A 13,614-nucleotide genomic window follows, 5' to 3' on the forward strand; every position below is an offset into this window, starting at 1 on the left:
AAAATGTTATTTAAAAAAAAAATCTCAATAAGAGGAAACCCATCATGTCATATGTTACTGTGTCGATCCTTATCAATATTTTCAATATATTACAAGAACTTTCAGAGTTCCTTTCCTTAAACGCCAAATATTTAATAAATAAATCTTACATTGGATCATTAAACTGAATTAAGTCCTTTTATACCCAGTACTGTAGAACAATAAATCAGCTGAGCTGAGTATTTCATTTTCTAAAGGACTGCAGACATCTTTAGAAACATACCACTACATAAGTGTTTCAGCCAAGATCAGCTACGTTCTGCAAGTGAGTTGCTTTGAGCTAGTGGTAGTGATTGTACTCACAGTAAGCACAGAAGGCTCATATCTTCCTACACCTGAAACTCAATAATGACATTTTATAAAATTAAAGCTCCGCTTTAATATCCCTTTCCAAATGTGGCCGTTTACCCACTGCTGTAACTGACGTGCCAAAGTGCAACTATTAGTCCAGTGTAGACCCCCTCATAATGTTTTATGGAATATAATAAGCCACGTACTAAAGATTTAGAATATTTTTATTTCTCAAATCTTATTTCATGGAGCAGATAAATGGTAGGGTAGAATGGATCCAGGATTGGTTATATCCCCACTTTACAGATATATTAGCTTTTAGGTGTACCCAAGCACTGTCAAACTAAATATTTTTAAACTGACTTGTTTTAGAAGTCCACAGTATTCATCCAAATTGTACCAACCATTTATTTTAAGAGAATGAATGTTCATTTATAATTGCAACAATTATAGTTTGTAGAAGACATTTACTACAGAATTTTTAAAATTTGCTGACATTATAAATAACATAATTTTTTCTTTTTTATTTTATTGCAGATTGACATACTGAGAAATTCAACTTTTAAGCCATCATGTTGGGACTGAGAACATCATGTTTGTTCCCGGCTAGATTATACCTCCTGGTCCTTGTGCCTCTGTTGTTCACTGTGGGAGCCATAAACGGTGAAACCACTACAGTTGCAGACACTTCAAACCACAGTGATGCATGTACTGGTTCCTATTATTGCAAGGAAGGTGTCATTTTGCCTATCTGGGAACCACAAAATCCAGCCATTGGTGATAAAATTGCTAGAGCCACAGTATATTTTGTTGCAATGGTCTATATGTTCTTAGGGGTATCAATCATAGCTGACCGGTTCATGTCCTCCATTGAAGTCATAACTTCTCAAGAAAAGGAAATTACTATCAAGAAACCGAACGGTGAAACAACAAAGGCAACAGTTAGGATATGGAATGAGACTGTTTCCAACTTGACCCTCATGGCCCTTGGATCATCTGCTCCAGAAATTCTGCTTTCTGTAATTGAAGTGTGTGGCCATAACTTTCAAGCTGGAGACCTTGGCCCTAGCACAATTGTAGGCAGTGCTGCATTCAATATGTTCATCATCATTGCTCTTTGTGTGTATGTGGTACCTGATGGGGAAGTAAGGAAGATCAAACATTTGAGAGTTTTCTTTGTCACTGCTGCCTGGAGCATCTTCGCCTACACTTGGCTTTATATGATCTTATCCGTGATCTCCCCTGGTGTTGTTGAGGTCTGGGAAAGCTTACTCACGTTCTTTTTCTTTCCAATATGTGTTCTGTTTGCATGGGTTGCAGACAGAAGGCTTTTGTTTTATAAGTATGTTTATAAAAGGTACAGGGCTGGAAAGCAAAGGGGAATGATCATTGAAACAGAAGGAGACAGACCTTCATCCAAAGCAGATATTGAAATGGACAGAAAGGTTCTGAACTCTCATACGGAGAACTTTCTTGATGGCTCTCTTGTCCTTGAAGTTGATGAGAAAGACCAAGACGATGATGAAGCAAGGAGAGATATGGCTAAGATTTTGAAAGAGCTGAAGCAAAAACACCCTGATAAAGAAATGGAGCAACTGCTTGAGCTTGCTAACTATCAAGTTTTGAGCCAGCAGCAAAAGAGTCGAGCATTTTATCGCATTCAAGCCACTCGCTTAATGACTGGTGCAGGCAACATACTAAAAAGGCATGCCGCAGATCAAGCAAGAAAGGCTGTCAGTATGCACGAGGTAAACCATGACATTGTGGAAAATGAACCAGTCAGCAAGATTTACTTTGAACAAACAACTTACCAGTGTCTAGAGAATTGTGGCACTGTGGCACTTACCATTGTTCGACGTGGTGGTGATCTCACAAATACAGTGTTTGTTGACTTCAGAACTGAAGATGGCACTGCCAATGCTGGTTCAGATTATGAGTTTACCGAAGGGACTGTTGTTTTCAAGCCTGGAGAAACACAGAAAGAAATCAGAGTTGGCATTATTGACGATGATATCTTTGAAGAAGATGAAAACTTTCTTGTTCATCTTAGCAATGTTCGAGTAAATTCTGAGACCACAAAGATGAATCTTGACTCCAACCATGTTGCAACTTTGGCATGTCTAGGCTCACCTTCTACAGCCACGGTCACAATCTTTGACGATGATCATGCAGGAATCTTCACTTTTGAGGAGCCTGTCACCCATATAAGTGAGAGTGTTGGCATCATGGAAATCAAAGTGTTAAGAACATCTGGAGCTCGAGGAACTGTTATTGTACCCTATAAGACAATTGAAGGCACAGCCAGAGGTGGAGGAGAAGACTTTGAAGACACGTGTGGACAGCTTGAGTTCCAGAACGATGAGATTGTGTAAGTACCTGATCGACAGTTTTTAAGTAGTATGCAATGTACTCAGTTCTATCACTTGTTTTACATTTTGTTTACAGAGGCTACTCTGAGAAATTTCAGTAATTTTTCTGCAATTTAATAATTTTTTTTTCCCCTAAAATAATTTTCTCTCTTTTTTTATTTACAAATCACGTTGCCAAAATGTTTTTTTTTTTACAGGTGACCTGGTTCAAAATATGTCTGATAATACTCTGGGTGTCAGATCCCAGATGTGTGTGTTTTTCTGAAATGACTTATATTCTATGTATAAATATGCTGAGAAATGTTGGATTTTGCTAAGGTATTGTTTCAACAGAACGGTTTTCATGGTTGTAAGTAAGTTAAATAAAACCCTTCCAATTAGAAAAATATGCATGTAATCGTAGCAGTTTAGTAGTAACATAATCATTCTTGCCTCATATGCATATAGAAATACATAACAATGTTTACATTTAAATGAGGTCACCTTGATGATGTCATGAAATAGATCATCTTACCATTATCCCTCTGAGGTACATATCTGCTGTCTGTTTCTCTATAACGAATGAATACCTTATTCTTAGTTTTTTTTATTCCCACACATCTGTTAAAGAAACTGTATTGGTGACAGGTCCACAATAGGTGTAGACATATCACATTCTGCATTTAACATTCGCAGGCCAGCTGTCCTACTATTTTCCCCAGGAATTAAAAATATACCTAACTAATATGTTGAATAGAATCGCAAATATAGCCTAAAACTGCAAATTTGCTGACAATTGTGATGTAAATTAATATTAACATATAATTTATTCTGTAACTCACCTTAGGAGAAATGGTTGTCCACTAATGATTTAAAGTCAAATGACTAGAGTAGAGTCCCTTCTATTTTAATGGGTCCTTTTATCCCCCTAAACTTGCACTAGGGCAACATCCCTTTTACTATACAGTGATCGCTTTATTGTAGTCTGATTATATGCTGTATATCACTATTACAATATACTATCCTATCATGTGCCATATACAGCATATCCAGCTTCTCCTTGTTCCCAGTGTTTCAGGGCAACGGCACAAAGACTTGATCAGAAGGCTAAGCGTGCCTTTGTATTGATGGATGCCCCCACAGATTCTATCGTGTATTCAGCCTTTATGGAAGAATGTATTCAGAGTTTGCATATGTGTGTCGAGAGGGGCAAGAACTGGGGAAGTGAACAAGCAGTCTTTCTCACTTAAACGGTGTTGGTTTCACTGAAAGAAAGGCACCAGTGAAACAGACATCATTTATAAAATGTTACTTATTTCATAAATACATATTTGCATTTGTCTACAACCCATACATTTAGATTTCTTGGGTAATGTTGCAGGACTGCTGCTTAATTGCCAATAATTCATTTTGTAGCATTAAAGGTGATCATCCCCTAAACAGTCCCACCCCATTGTTTAGACCTTTGGTCCTCGATGTTATCTAGGAGATCCGGTTTTAAGTATCTTCTTGCATACGGACAAATAGTTACTCAATTTTTATTCGCTAATTGAACAGCAACCTAAGCTTTTGTGAAGATATCTTTAAAGCCTATACTGTCCACTTAGCAAACTATATATTGCCCTAGGAAGACAGAAAATATGTGTATAGATCAAGACCTAAAAGGGAATGAAGCTCATTAGCCATGTACCATTGTCATGCAATCTCATATGTAGTTACGTTATCCTGAATTTAAACAACTCATCTGCATATGATCTTCATACTACCCATACCGTACAGATGACACATGAAACCATTTTTTCACTTGATATGTACATTGTTTTATTTAACTCTCGGTAAGATTACTGAGCAAATCATTTAAAATATTTTTCTATGACACTTTAAAAAAAGGTGACGGGATACTAAAAATCTAGAGGACTATTTCATTACAGCAAAATCCACTGGAAGACAAAAAATCGATACAGACTGCTCGGTTTTGACCCCATTTTGGCAATAATAAAAATCATTGCAGCAGTTTTCAGAGATTTTATTCTAATTTTATGTAAAATGCCCCTCAATCTGATTTTTTTTTTTGGTCTTATCCATTACCAAATTATAGAATTTAGCTGATTTATTTCTAAAATCTTCTTAAAGAACTTGCTTCAGATGCCACTTTTGCAAATGAAATCTTTCTTGGCATGCTTTTAGGACCTGAGTCATGGGTATTGTCTTTGGATTGGGAATTGTGAGTCTAGTTGCTGCTAAAAGAAAGAGATGCCTAGAGAAAGTAGGCTCAGGAAGGGTCTTCTTGGACCCTCCAGAGCAGGGCTGCACAACTCTAAGACTACCAAACAGGTCAAACCTTGGATGATCATCTTGGATGACATTGAATTTCTGTCCTGTTTGCTGCCTTCATAGACTGGCGTTCTGCAGTCCTGATCTAGAGTGTAGTCACCGATAAGGAATACACTGCCGTTCCTAATGGTTCATACAATGTTTCTTGTCTATTTATTTTCGTCCAATCTCAGTAGCATTGTTGTCATATATTCTGCTATCTAGATGTAAACACGAAGACTACTCTTCTACCAGATTATTTGGTCAGTAAAGGGCTGGAGCGTTACACGGCCCAAAAGGTGCATATAGAGATATGGACAAAACTGCACAGGAAGAGACAGAAACAGAGATTCAGATTATGAATCCTAATATTCTTTCCATGCCTACGGTATCTGGCTCTGCTCATTTGATTCTTCAATATTTTATCTTTCAATGCCATTATTATTACTGAGAAAGAGTGGCAATGAAGTATTATTTCAATAGTATGAGCTGAGCTAGGTGCTCCAGGCTCCTCCTGCCATAGACAGTTATTGCTTCTGCATTTCTTGACTTTTTGTGAAGCGTTAATATGGTTAGAGATTCACAAGCAGAAGAGTACATGGAATCTCACATCTGTAGATGCACTAAACATCATGCCTACATATATGTAAAAATAAAGAGACTGATTGTTGCAGAGAACACCTAACAATTGCTAATGGTGGCAACAAAAGTAGACCCTCTCTGAGCCATACTGTACAGTTTATCAGATTCTCAAACAGAAAGACACGGCAATAACACTGGAAGATGTGAATGTTTGAGGTTATATACTTAACTTTTAGTCGTGTTTACCCACAGGATAGATTTCAAGTGTTGCATTTGTGCTGCTCTAGGCCAAAAATGTATAGATCAAAGACACTATCGATCTACTTTCAAAATTTTTATTATAGTTGGCACGTTATGTTCCCTAGTACGTAGATAGCCCATTGTTTTTGTAGGGTACAAAGTAAATCATCTGTCATTTGTTTTTGATACATGATTGCCACTTGACCATAAACTGATGGCTGGCATAATTCTAACCAACCTGAAATACCGTATGTTACGGACTCATAACACATGGGACATTTAAGTACAAAATCCACTGAAATCAAGTGCAGAATTAAGCCACATGGCTGCGATCACTGATATTAAAGTTGGCGGCAGCATGATCCCAGTGGGCCTCCAGTAGAGATTCTTCATTCCAATTTTATAAATTGCATGTGCGGAGGCAAGATATGGTGTTTGCCTGGGGTTATAAAATATTACATTGGATGTACATTCAGAGAACCTTCAAGTTAATAAATGAAAATTAATGAAAAAATAGGGGGAGATTTAAAAGACTGATTGTACAATGTGGGGCAAATAACCACAGCTCTGGATGGTAACGCCGAGGCAGGAAGATTCCGAATAATATGGCTAATGGAAATTGTTGTGAAGAGTTGCATTGGCATTGTCTCTGAGGGCCATGGAGATATGTTAACCCCGGAGCCCAGCTTTATCTGTACCTGCTGCTATTACTAATTAAGTGTAAGCATGCACGGTCCTTTTTCAGCACTCTGCCTTGGGCTCTTTAATTCTAGTAAAACACATTGAGATTATCTACCATTGTGCAACTCTTTCTCAAATGCTTCAGAAGAAAGAAATGCTTCAGGGCATTTCTAACATACCACACAGATGGTATTAAGATGATTTTGTACACCCTACTCGTTTTAATTATCCCTGTGAGGTACTGGCTTTACAAACATGTGTTTTCCTAGTACTAATTACTCTTACATTCCCATTATTATACATTGTCTATAGGTCAAAATCACTTCAAAATATTATATATTTTTGAATAGAGTACAGCATGGCATACACTGTAAAAAGGAAACAAGTCAATGAAAAATCAATTATAAATCAGAATATTTATGTATCACGTATACAAGACAAAATAGCTGGCTTAATAAATAATTTACTGATATGGCAATAGTTATGGATGTTTTTTGTATGCCATCAACACACAACTGATTTTGAGATCTGGCTACTCTCCTATCTCCAGAATTCATCACTAAAGGACCCAAAAAGCCATTTAAAGCCCCACCACTCTAAAGTAGATCATGACCATCTTAACCCCTTCTTTTCCTTCCAGGGGCCATCAGCCTATGGCAAACAAGCCCCCTCTGTGTCCCGCTGCAAAATGGGCAGATTAAAAGGGTCTTGTTCTTCCCAGCTGGCCTATTTATGCTATGGAGGCTGTGTTGGGTCAGTGCAGCCTCCATCGACTTCATTAAAAGACACTGTGTCATATCCCTGCACTTCATTTCTTAAAGTAACGCATCGCCATTATTGAACCTGGATATTGACCATAGAGGGGTAGGGGACTGGGAGCATTGCCTTGGTCAGGCCCAGGGCATCTCAAATGGTAAATTAACTCCAGCCATCACATGCACTTTAATGCATACAATAGCTGCATGGCCCCTTTAAATATTCATGTACCCTGTTTTGCAAATGCATGGGGAGATTCTGACAGAATGCATATGTCCACTCCTCTTCCCCCCCCCCCACCTAAATGCCATATAGGAGATATGTTTGGCCAAACCCATTTCCTTTTAAGTGATACACTCACCCCCAGTCAGCTCAGGTAAAGCAGGGGGTGGGTGTCTGTTCACACCCCAGTGCCCATGTGTGGAAAGTATTGCCATTGATTTCAGTGGCAGCACTTTTCTGCAACTGATTGACTGCTTCAAGCAGCCAATCAGTGACAAGAATAGTCAGACCATGGAAGAGGAGCCTCTTCTGTGTCAGGTAAGTTGTTTAATTACATTTTTTTTTATTTTGTTTTGGTTGAATGCATATTAAACTACTCACAGAGTACATAGTATGTATTCTTCTTTACTGTGATTAGAGCGTCCCATTTAGCCTACTATCGTTAACTGCAAATTAAGTTTGTATTGACATGCTGGTAAAATACTAGTTAGCTGACAGTATCTATCATACTGGTTCTTTGTCCTGTTAGTATCGCATCAGTTCTATTATAGTTTTTTTCCTGTGGCTCCTTCTAATAATGCTTGTTCACTCATTCTTGATTCTGTGCTGCTTGTCTTGTGTATTTACAGTCCTACTTATTGTGCCTTTAGGGGCAACCTGAAGGCGCATGCTCTTAGAACTGAAAAAAAAACTCATCACGGTGCAAAACGGAATTTAGAATACGTGTAACTCAATTGAAAATTCATTGCGCATTGGAGCATAGGATGTTAAGGAAAATGAACAGAAAGGACATTTGGCCCCAAAAAGCATTCATGCCGTTTCCATCCGAACCAAAACTTGTTATAATTAGCTACGGCCAGTTTCTCTAGTGTTTTCAAGCATATCGAATCAAATGGAAGAATGAAAGTATATTAGCAATGTAGACATTTAGGAGATCAGGTAACAGTGCTGACCTTGATAAATAAATAAGGGTTTTGCTGTTTCCAAGAGTTCATTATATTATTTTAATAAATGAAAGGGGCGCTGCAGCTTGTCTCCAGTTGATCATTTTTTATTCATAAATAATGCACTTCTATTTTCTACAGAGACGTCCTTGAAAGCATGCTGCAGTTCATTATTTTATGATCTAAAAAGGAACCAGAGGTCACTGACATTTTATCCTGCGTTTTTTATAATATACAGTAGTAATTATTAATAAACAAGGGTCGGTTAGCACTGACATTCCCCAGTGGCCTACAACTCCCAAAAATTCCAGTATAAATTCAATGTAACCTTATTACTATTAAAAGGCTGTATTTCTTACATGTTTCCAATATAGTAATTATCAATTATTGTCAAATATTTGAAATGTTCTATCCCTTTTTATATATGATTTTTAGCAGACAATCCAATGATTGCAGTTTTAAGCTTGCAATTTATTTTGGGATAGTATATTGCCCCATATAGCTTAATCAATAAATAATGCATATTAAACTCCTTTGCTAGTAACTTAATAGGCATTCATTAAACCTCTGGAAGGGAAAAATACTAACCTTATGGAGAAGCTGCAGCTCCAGGGTGTAACAACCTCTTATCCCAGATTGGCCATTTGGCATAACAGTTTAATGCCTGGTGCCAGATGCTGTGAAAGTGTAATAGCATGGTGTGTGAGCATGTATATCCAGCACATATGTCATTTATCTTTCGCTGGCCTTAAAGTGCCAGTGCTGATCTATACCTATAGTCCGGCCCTTTCATGTGTATGCGCATCTACTACCATACGTATTCATGCATGTTTGTATTGATACGATACACTGGGCTGCTTGGCTAGCCTACCCTCCAAGTTCCAGTTCATGAAGAATAAAATCAATAATGTCTCCCAGTAGGGCACAGACAGACTGCCTGCAAGTTTAAACCAGCTTAAAAGGATAGCCAGTGCCAAGTCATAATGGTGTGCTTTGTGAAAGTATCTCCCTAATACAATTCTTCTCACCATCACTCTGTGTTTGCGTGAGACCTGTTTACAATTTGGACTCGTCGTAACCTGATTTAAAAGCAAATAACTGTATAAACACAGCACTGATATTGAGAGGTTCGCGTACACTGCTTTCGAAATAAAGCTCGTCTTGGGAGTTTATTAATGCAATTTTACTGTTTCTGGTAGGCATTCGTTACAGAATATAGCGGGCTTATTTCTGATTTGCAGATAACGTTATACTTGGCAATAATGATCTTATAACTGCAGTAAATGGCTTCTGCCAAAAGATTAGAGAAAGTTCACTGTGTGGTCACACAGCAGATCAATTCTACACGGGATAATAAAAGCATGTGAACGTGCATGTGGATTATAGTAATAAAAAGAAAACATATTTAGGGATTTTTAGAGTTATGCTTTTTATTATCATAAATTCTGAAATTAGAGCATAAATTATTCAATTAAATAAGTCTAGACAAGTCAGTGTCTTAGTTGTTTTGATGATCCTTGATAAATATTTTTGGCATATGCATTGAAATATTGGGTATAATAAACAGTATATGTTTTCCAGGCCAGTATATGACTTCCTGGGGGCTTCTCAGGGTAGGCTACCCAGAGATCTTCTTCTACAGGGCTAGACAAGGATAGGGTTAGCCCCAGATGGCATTATTAGGAGTGGGAGGGGAATTGGGCAGAGATAGGGCATGATTAAATGTCACTCCTCTACCCCCGAGAAAAAGAAGTGACCCGGAGACCCGAGAAAGCAGCGCTTTACCCAAAGACTCCAAGTCAAGAGTCTCCAGGAACTGGGACTTTGGATTGACTTGCTCCATGGGTCACGCACCCTCCATAGCAAATAACAGGACAGTTGCAGCAAGAATAGTCTGATTGTGCAACTTCAGATCTTTCTCAATCTTTCTTTATATCATGCAATGTCAGTGATTCTTGTGGTGAGTTAGGGTGAACAAAGGGGCTTTGTAAATTTTAAATTTGTTCCTTAAAATTGTATGTACAAATCTATATAAACTAAGCCCTGGGTAGCACTTCCTGATTCCTTTCCACGACAAACTTCTCTATGGGGGAGCCTCATGATGTTTAATAACAAATTTACCACTTTTTAAGCAGTTATGTATACTGACTGCGGATTTGCTTTTAACATTAAATAATCAGTTATTAGCACAGACTATTTTCCCATGTGTATTCATTTTTTTTAGGCACGTATAAAAATAACATTGTCTAGGAAGTCAGCGTTTGTACTGATTTCTCTTGTGGCTTAAAAAAGAAAGTCTCACACTAAAAAATCAATAGTCTGAAAATATGTTTTATAAGGAATCAAAGGCTTGTAATTTGGGAACTTCCTTGATGTAACTTTGACCTGTAACATCTTCTTTTACATAGTATAACCAGGTAGCTTTTCAAATGCAAAATTATACATGGGTGTTTTATGTGTTTGTTTATTTTTGTTACATTTTTGTTCAACCTCCTACTTAATAGATGTTCATAGACTTTATTTCAGAACTTCCCAAAGGTAGAGAAACCTAAATAAAAATGCTAATTCCACATGACATACTATTTTTATTTCTATTCATGGGAACTCCAGATTTTGTCTGCAATGATTTATTAGAGTCTGGGGAAATACCGCTGCAGCCTCTGCTCCCAGTACTAAAGTCTTCCCTGTGACTCCCTCAAGAAACAGTCTGTTCTGCCCTGTCCCCACATACCTCATTCAGCTAAACTGTGCTCCATTCCATCTAAACTCCATCCCACCTAGCTAAACCCTGTACCATTACACCCAGACTCCTCACACCCAGCCCAAAACCTTTGAAATTGCCTACTAATCCCACACTTAGGGGCAGTAGACCCCCTCAATTCCATATAATCTCCAGTCCAACGGAAAAACTCTTACTGACTGATCTTAAACCCTGTCTCATTCAATTCTAACCACAAATATTCATTCTATACACAAAAAAAGGCAATATATTTGCAAGCCAATGTTCCAGGAAATATTTTAAATACTACTGACAGTAAACAAATGTCTTCATATTATGTAAACGTGTTTAGGTTATGTGAGTAACCATTGGTAAGAATCCCCTCTCTGGAATTGAAAAGGATGAACATGGAACTTTCCCCCTTTTCCGGGTGAAAAGAATGTCATTTAGTAACAGATATTTCTCTTCGTAGTCCTATGTGCCTCGTATAAACAGTGGCACCTGTCAGCCATGGACCGTGTAAAAAGGTTTGAGGAGTCATGGTTTCTAAATGCTCTTAATTGTTGACTTGGTCTGTGTCTATTCCTACCTATAACCCTACATGCTTAACCACAGCACTGCTAATTAAAAAGAAACAAAAGGGAGAAAGATGGAGGAAAACCCCAAGACGTAACCAGATTGACAAAGCAGACATAAGACAACGTTAATATTCGATAGACCTTGCACTTCTCTATTGTGCCAAGGAATTTTGTCCTATCAGATAAGGTAATCATACTTGAGAATATTCATGTTTTCTCATCGCCTCACCATCTTCTGGATCAACAGGTTGAACTTGATGTCTTTTTTTTTTTTCAACCTAAATTACTATATCACTATGTTACTGCCTTCCAATAAACTGTATAGCCCAAGTCTCAGAAATGTAGACCAAAAAAGTACCTGAAGATATAAGGTCGTGCCAGAGGTTAAACTGATGTTCAGGAACAATAGTAATTACAAGATTGTCCTCAATTGAGTATCACAACGCTTTAACTACCTTACATTGTTTGATTTGATTACTTGGACTCTGTGCTATTTTATTAGTCAGTGTTTTTGTCATGGTCTCCGTGAATGTGGTAGACATTCACACATCCAGCAGGAATGGTTAGAGCACTCTCGTTTTGTCTACTAACCAAAGTTGGAGTCATAACCAGATTCCTCTTCTGCTTTATACATCATCGCAGCTTCTTATTTTAAATATATCCCTGACAACGATTGAGCAACACCTAGTTTCTGACGTTACAACACAACAGAAAGGAAACACTGCCTTCCCGCCAAACTTCATAACGCTGTGTTTAATAGCAGTGATTTGTTTGGTATGCACCCGGGCTGTATTTCCAGCTGGATGGCCTGCAGAAGGAATGTGTCCGCTTTCTTACTAGCGGAGATGTGGATGTCTGAGAATATCCGTCTCACTGTTGAGCTAACCCCGATCATCACACGCTTACTGAGATAGGCCAATTCCGGCAGCCCATATGTGTCAGTTCTAACTCCCATCAGGCTGAAAGGTGCTGTTTCTTAACAGCTCTGCTGACCTTTATTGGAAGGAAATGCAGCATTACAAATGCCCATAAATAAATAATGTAAAATGTTAATGCATTGTTAACATTAACCGTACAGAGAATCCCTTTTTTTACTTTGGAATGTTTATTTGTCATGGATTGTTTCTGTGGAATCAGAAGTATGATGTATTTCTGCAATGAAACCTTCAAAGGGAAATAATAAAATGGCGGATCTGATTTATTTGCACCGTCTTTACACAGGTATTTTATTTCTGTTGCTATCTGAATTTGTGTAGGGAATATAGATGACTAGGCGTGATGTTAGTTCCAGTTCTTAGCCAAAATAATAAATGCATAATCCAGATAATTCATACATAGTACAATCTACTTGATGCTAAAATAATAAATAAATAAATAAATGAGATGAAATAAAAGCCTTTGGGTTTGTGCCGGTGCAGCATCCATCGCCATAGCTCCTCTTTAAATATATGGCTTTTACAGCGGCCTAAGCTTCAAGAAATGTAAATGAGCGCTCACTATGCATCAATGTTTGTTCTTTCAGACTCAAGAAATATGTCTTATAGCAATCCTGAAATAATTAAGTCTAATTTCAGTCAACAACAAACCTGAATTAGACATTCATCCCAGAGATGTCAACATATGCTACTTTGTACCTTTTAGCTCCTACTCATGATATATTATCTCTCATTTGTTTCCAGATATTAAGATTTGATTACTTTCAAATAGATATTAATGCCTTTTTTGTAATTCTCAGTAATTATCATGCCTGGACTGGAGATTGGGCTAACTGGGCAGATGCCTTCTAGGCCAGTACCCAATGGTGCTTCCTCGGTAAAATTATTAGGCAGATCCTGTCCTGTAGTGTGAGGTCATCCGCGTGCACATACGTCATTTATTGGCCACTGGCCTTAAAGTGCCTG

The 13,614-nt window shown here is 37.8% G+C and overlaps 1 protein-coding gene across 5 annotated transcripts in view; it reads left to right on the plus strand.

Moving 5' to 3' along the window:
- The window catches only part of SLC8A1 (solute carrier family 8 member A1), a 199,281-nt gene that overhangs the window by 56,964 nt on the left and 128,703 nt on the right, over positions 1 to 13,614 (plus strand). For all 5 annotated transcript variants that reach the window (XM_053460152.1, XM_053460153.1, XM_053460154.1 and 2 more), the window contains one exon: positions 868 to 2,698. In XM_053460152.1, coding sequence (XP_053316127.1) covers positions 903 to 2,698 — 1,796 coding nt within the window. In that variant the 5' untranslated portion in view covers positions 868 to 902. The remainder of the gene's footprint in view (positions 1 to 867; positions 2,699 to 13,614) is intronic.

This window comes from Spea bombifrons, chromosome 3 (genome assembly GCF_027358695.1).
Source record: "Spea bombifrons isolate aSpeBom1 chromosome 3, aSpeBom1.2.pri, whole genome shotgun sequence".
Classification (NCBI taxonomy): Eukaryota; Metazoa; Chordata; class Amphibia; order Anura; family Pelobatidae; genus Spea; species Spea bombifrons.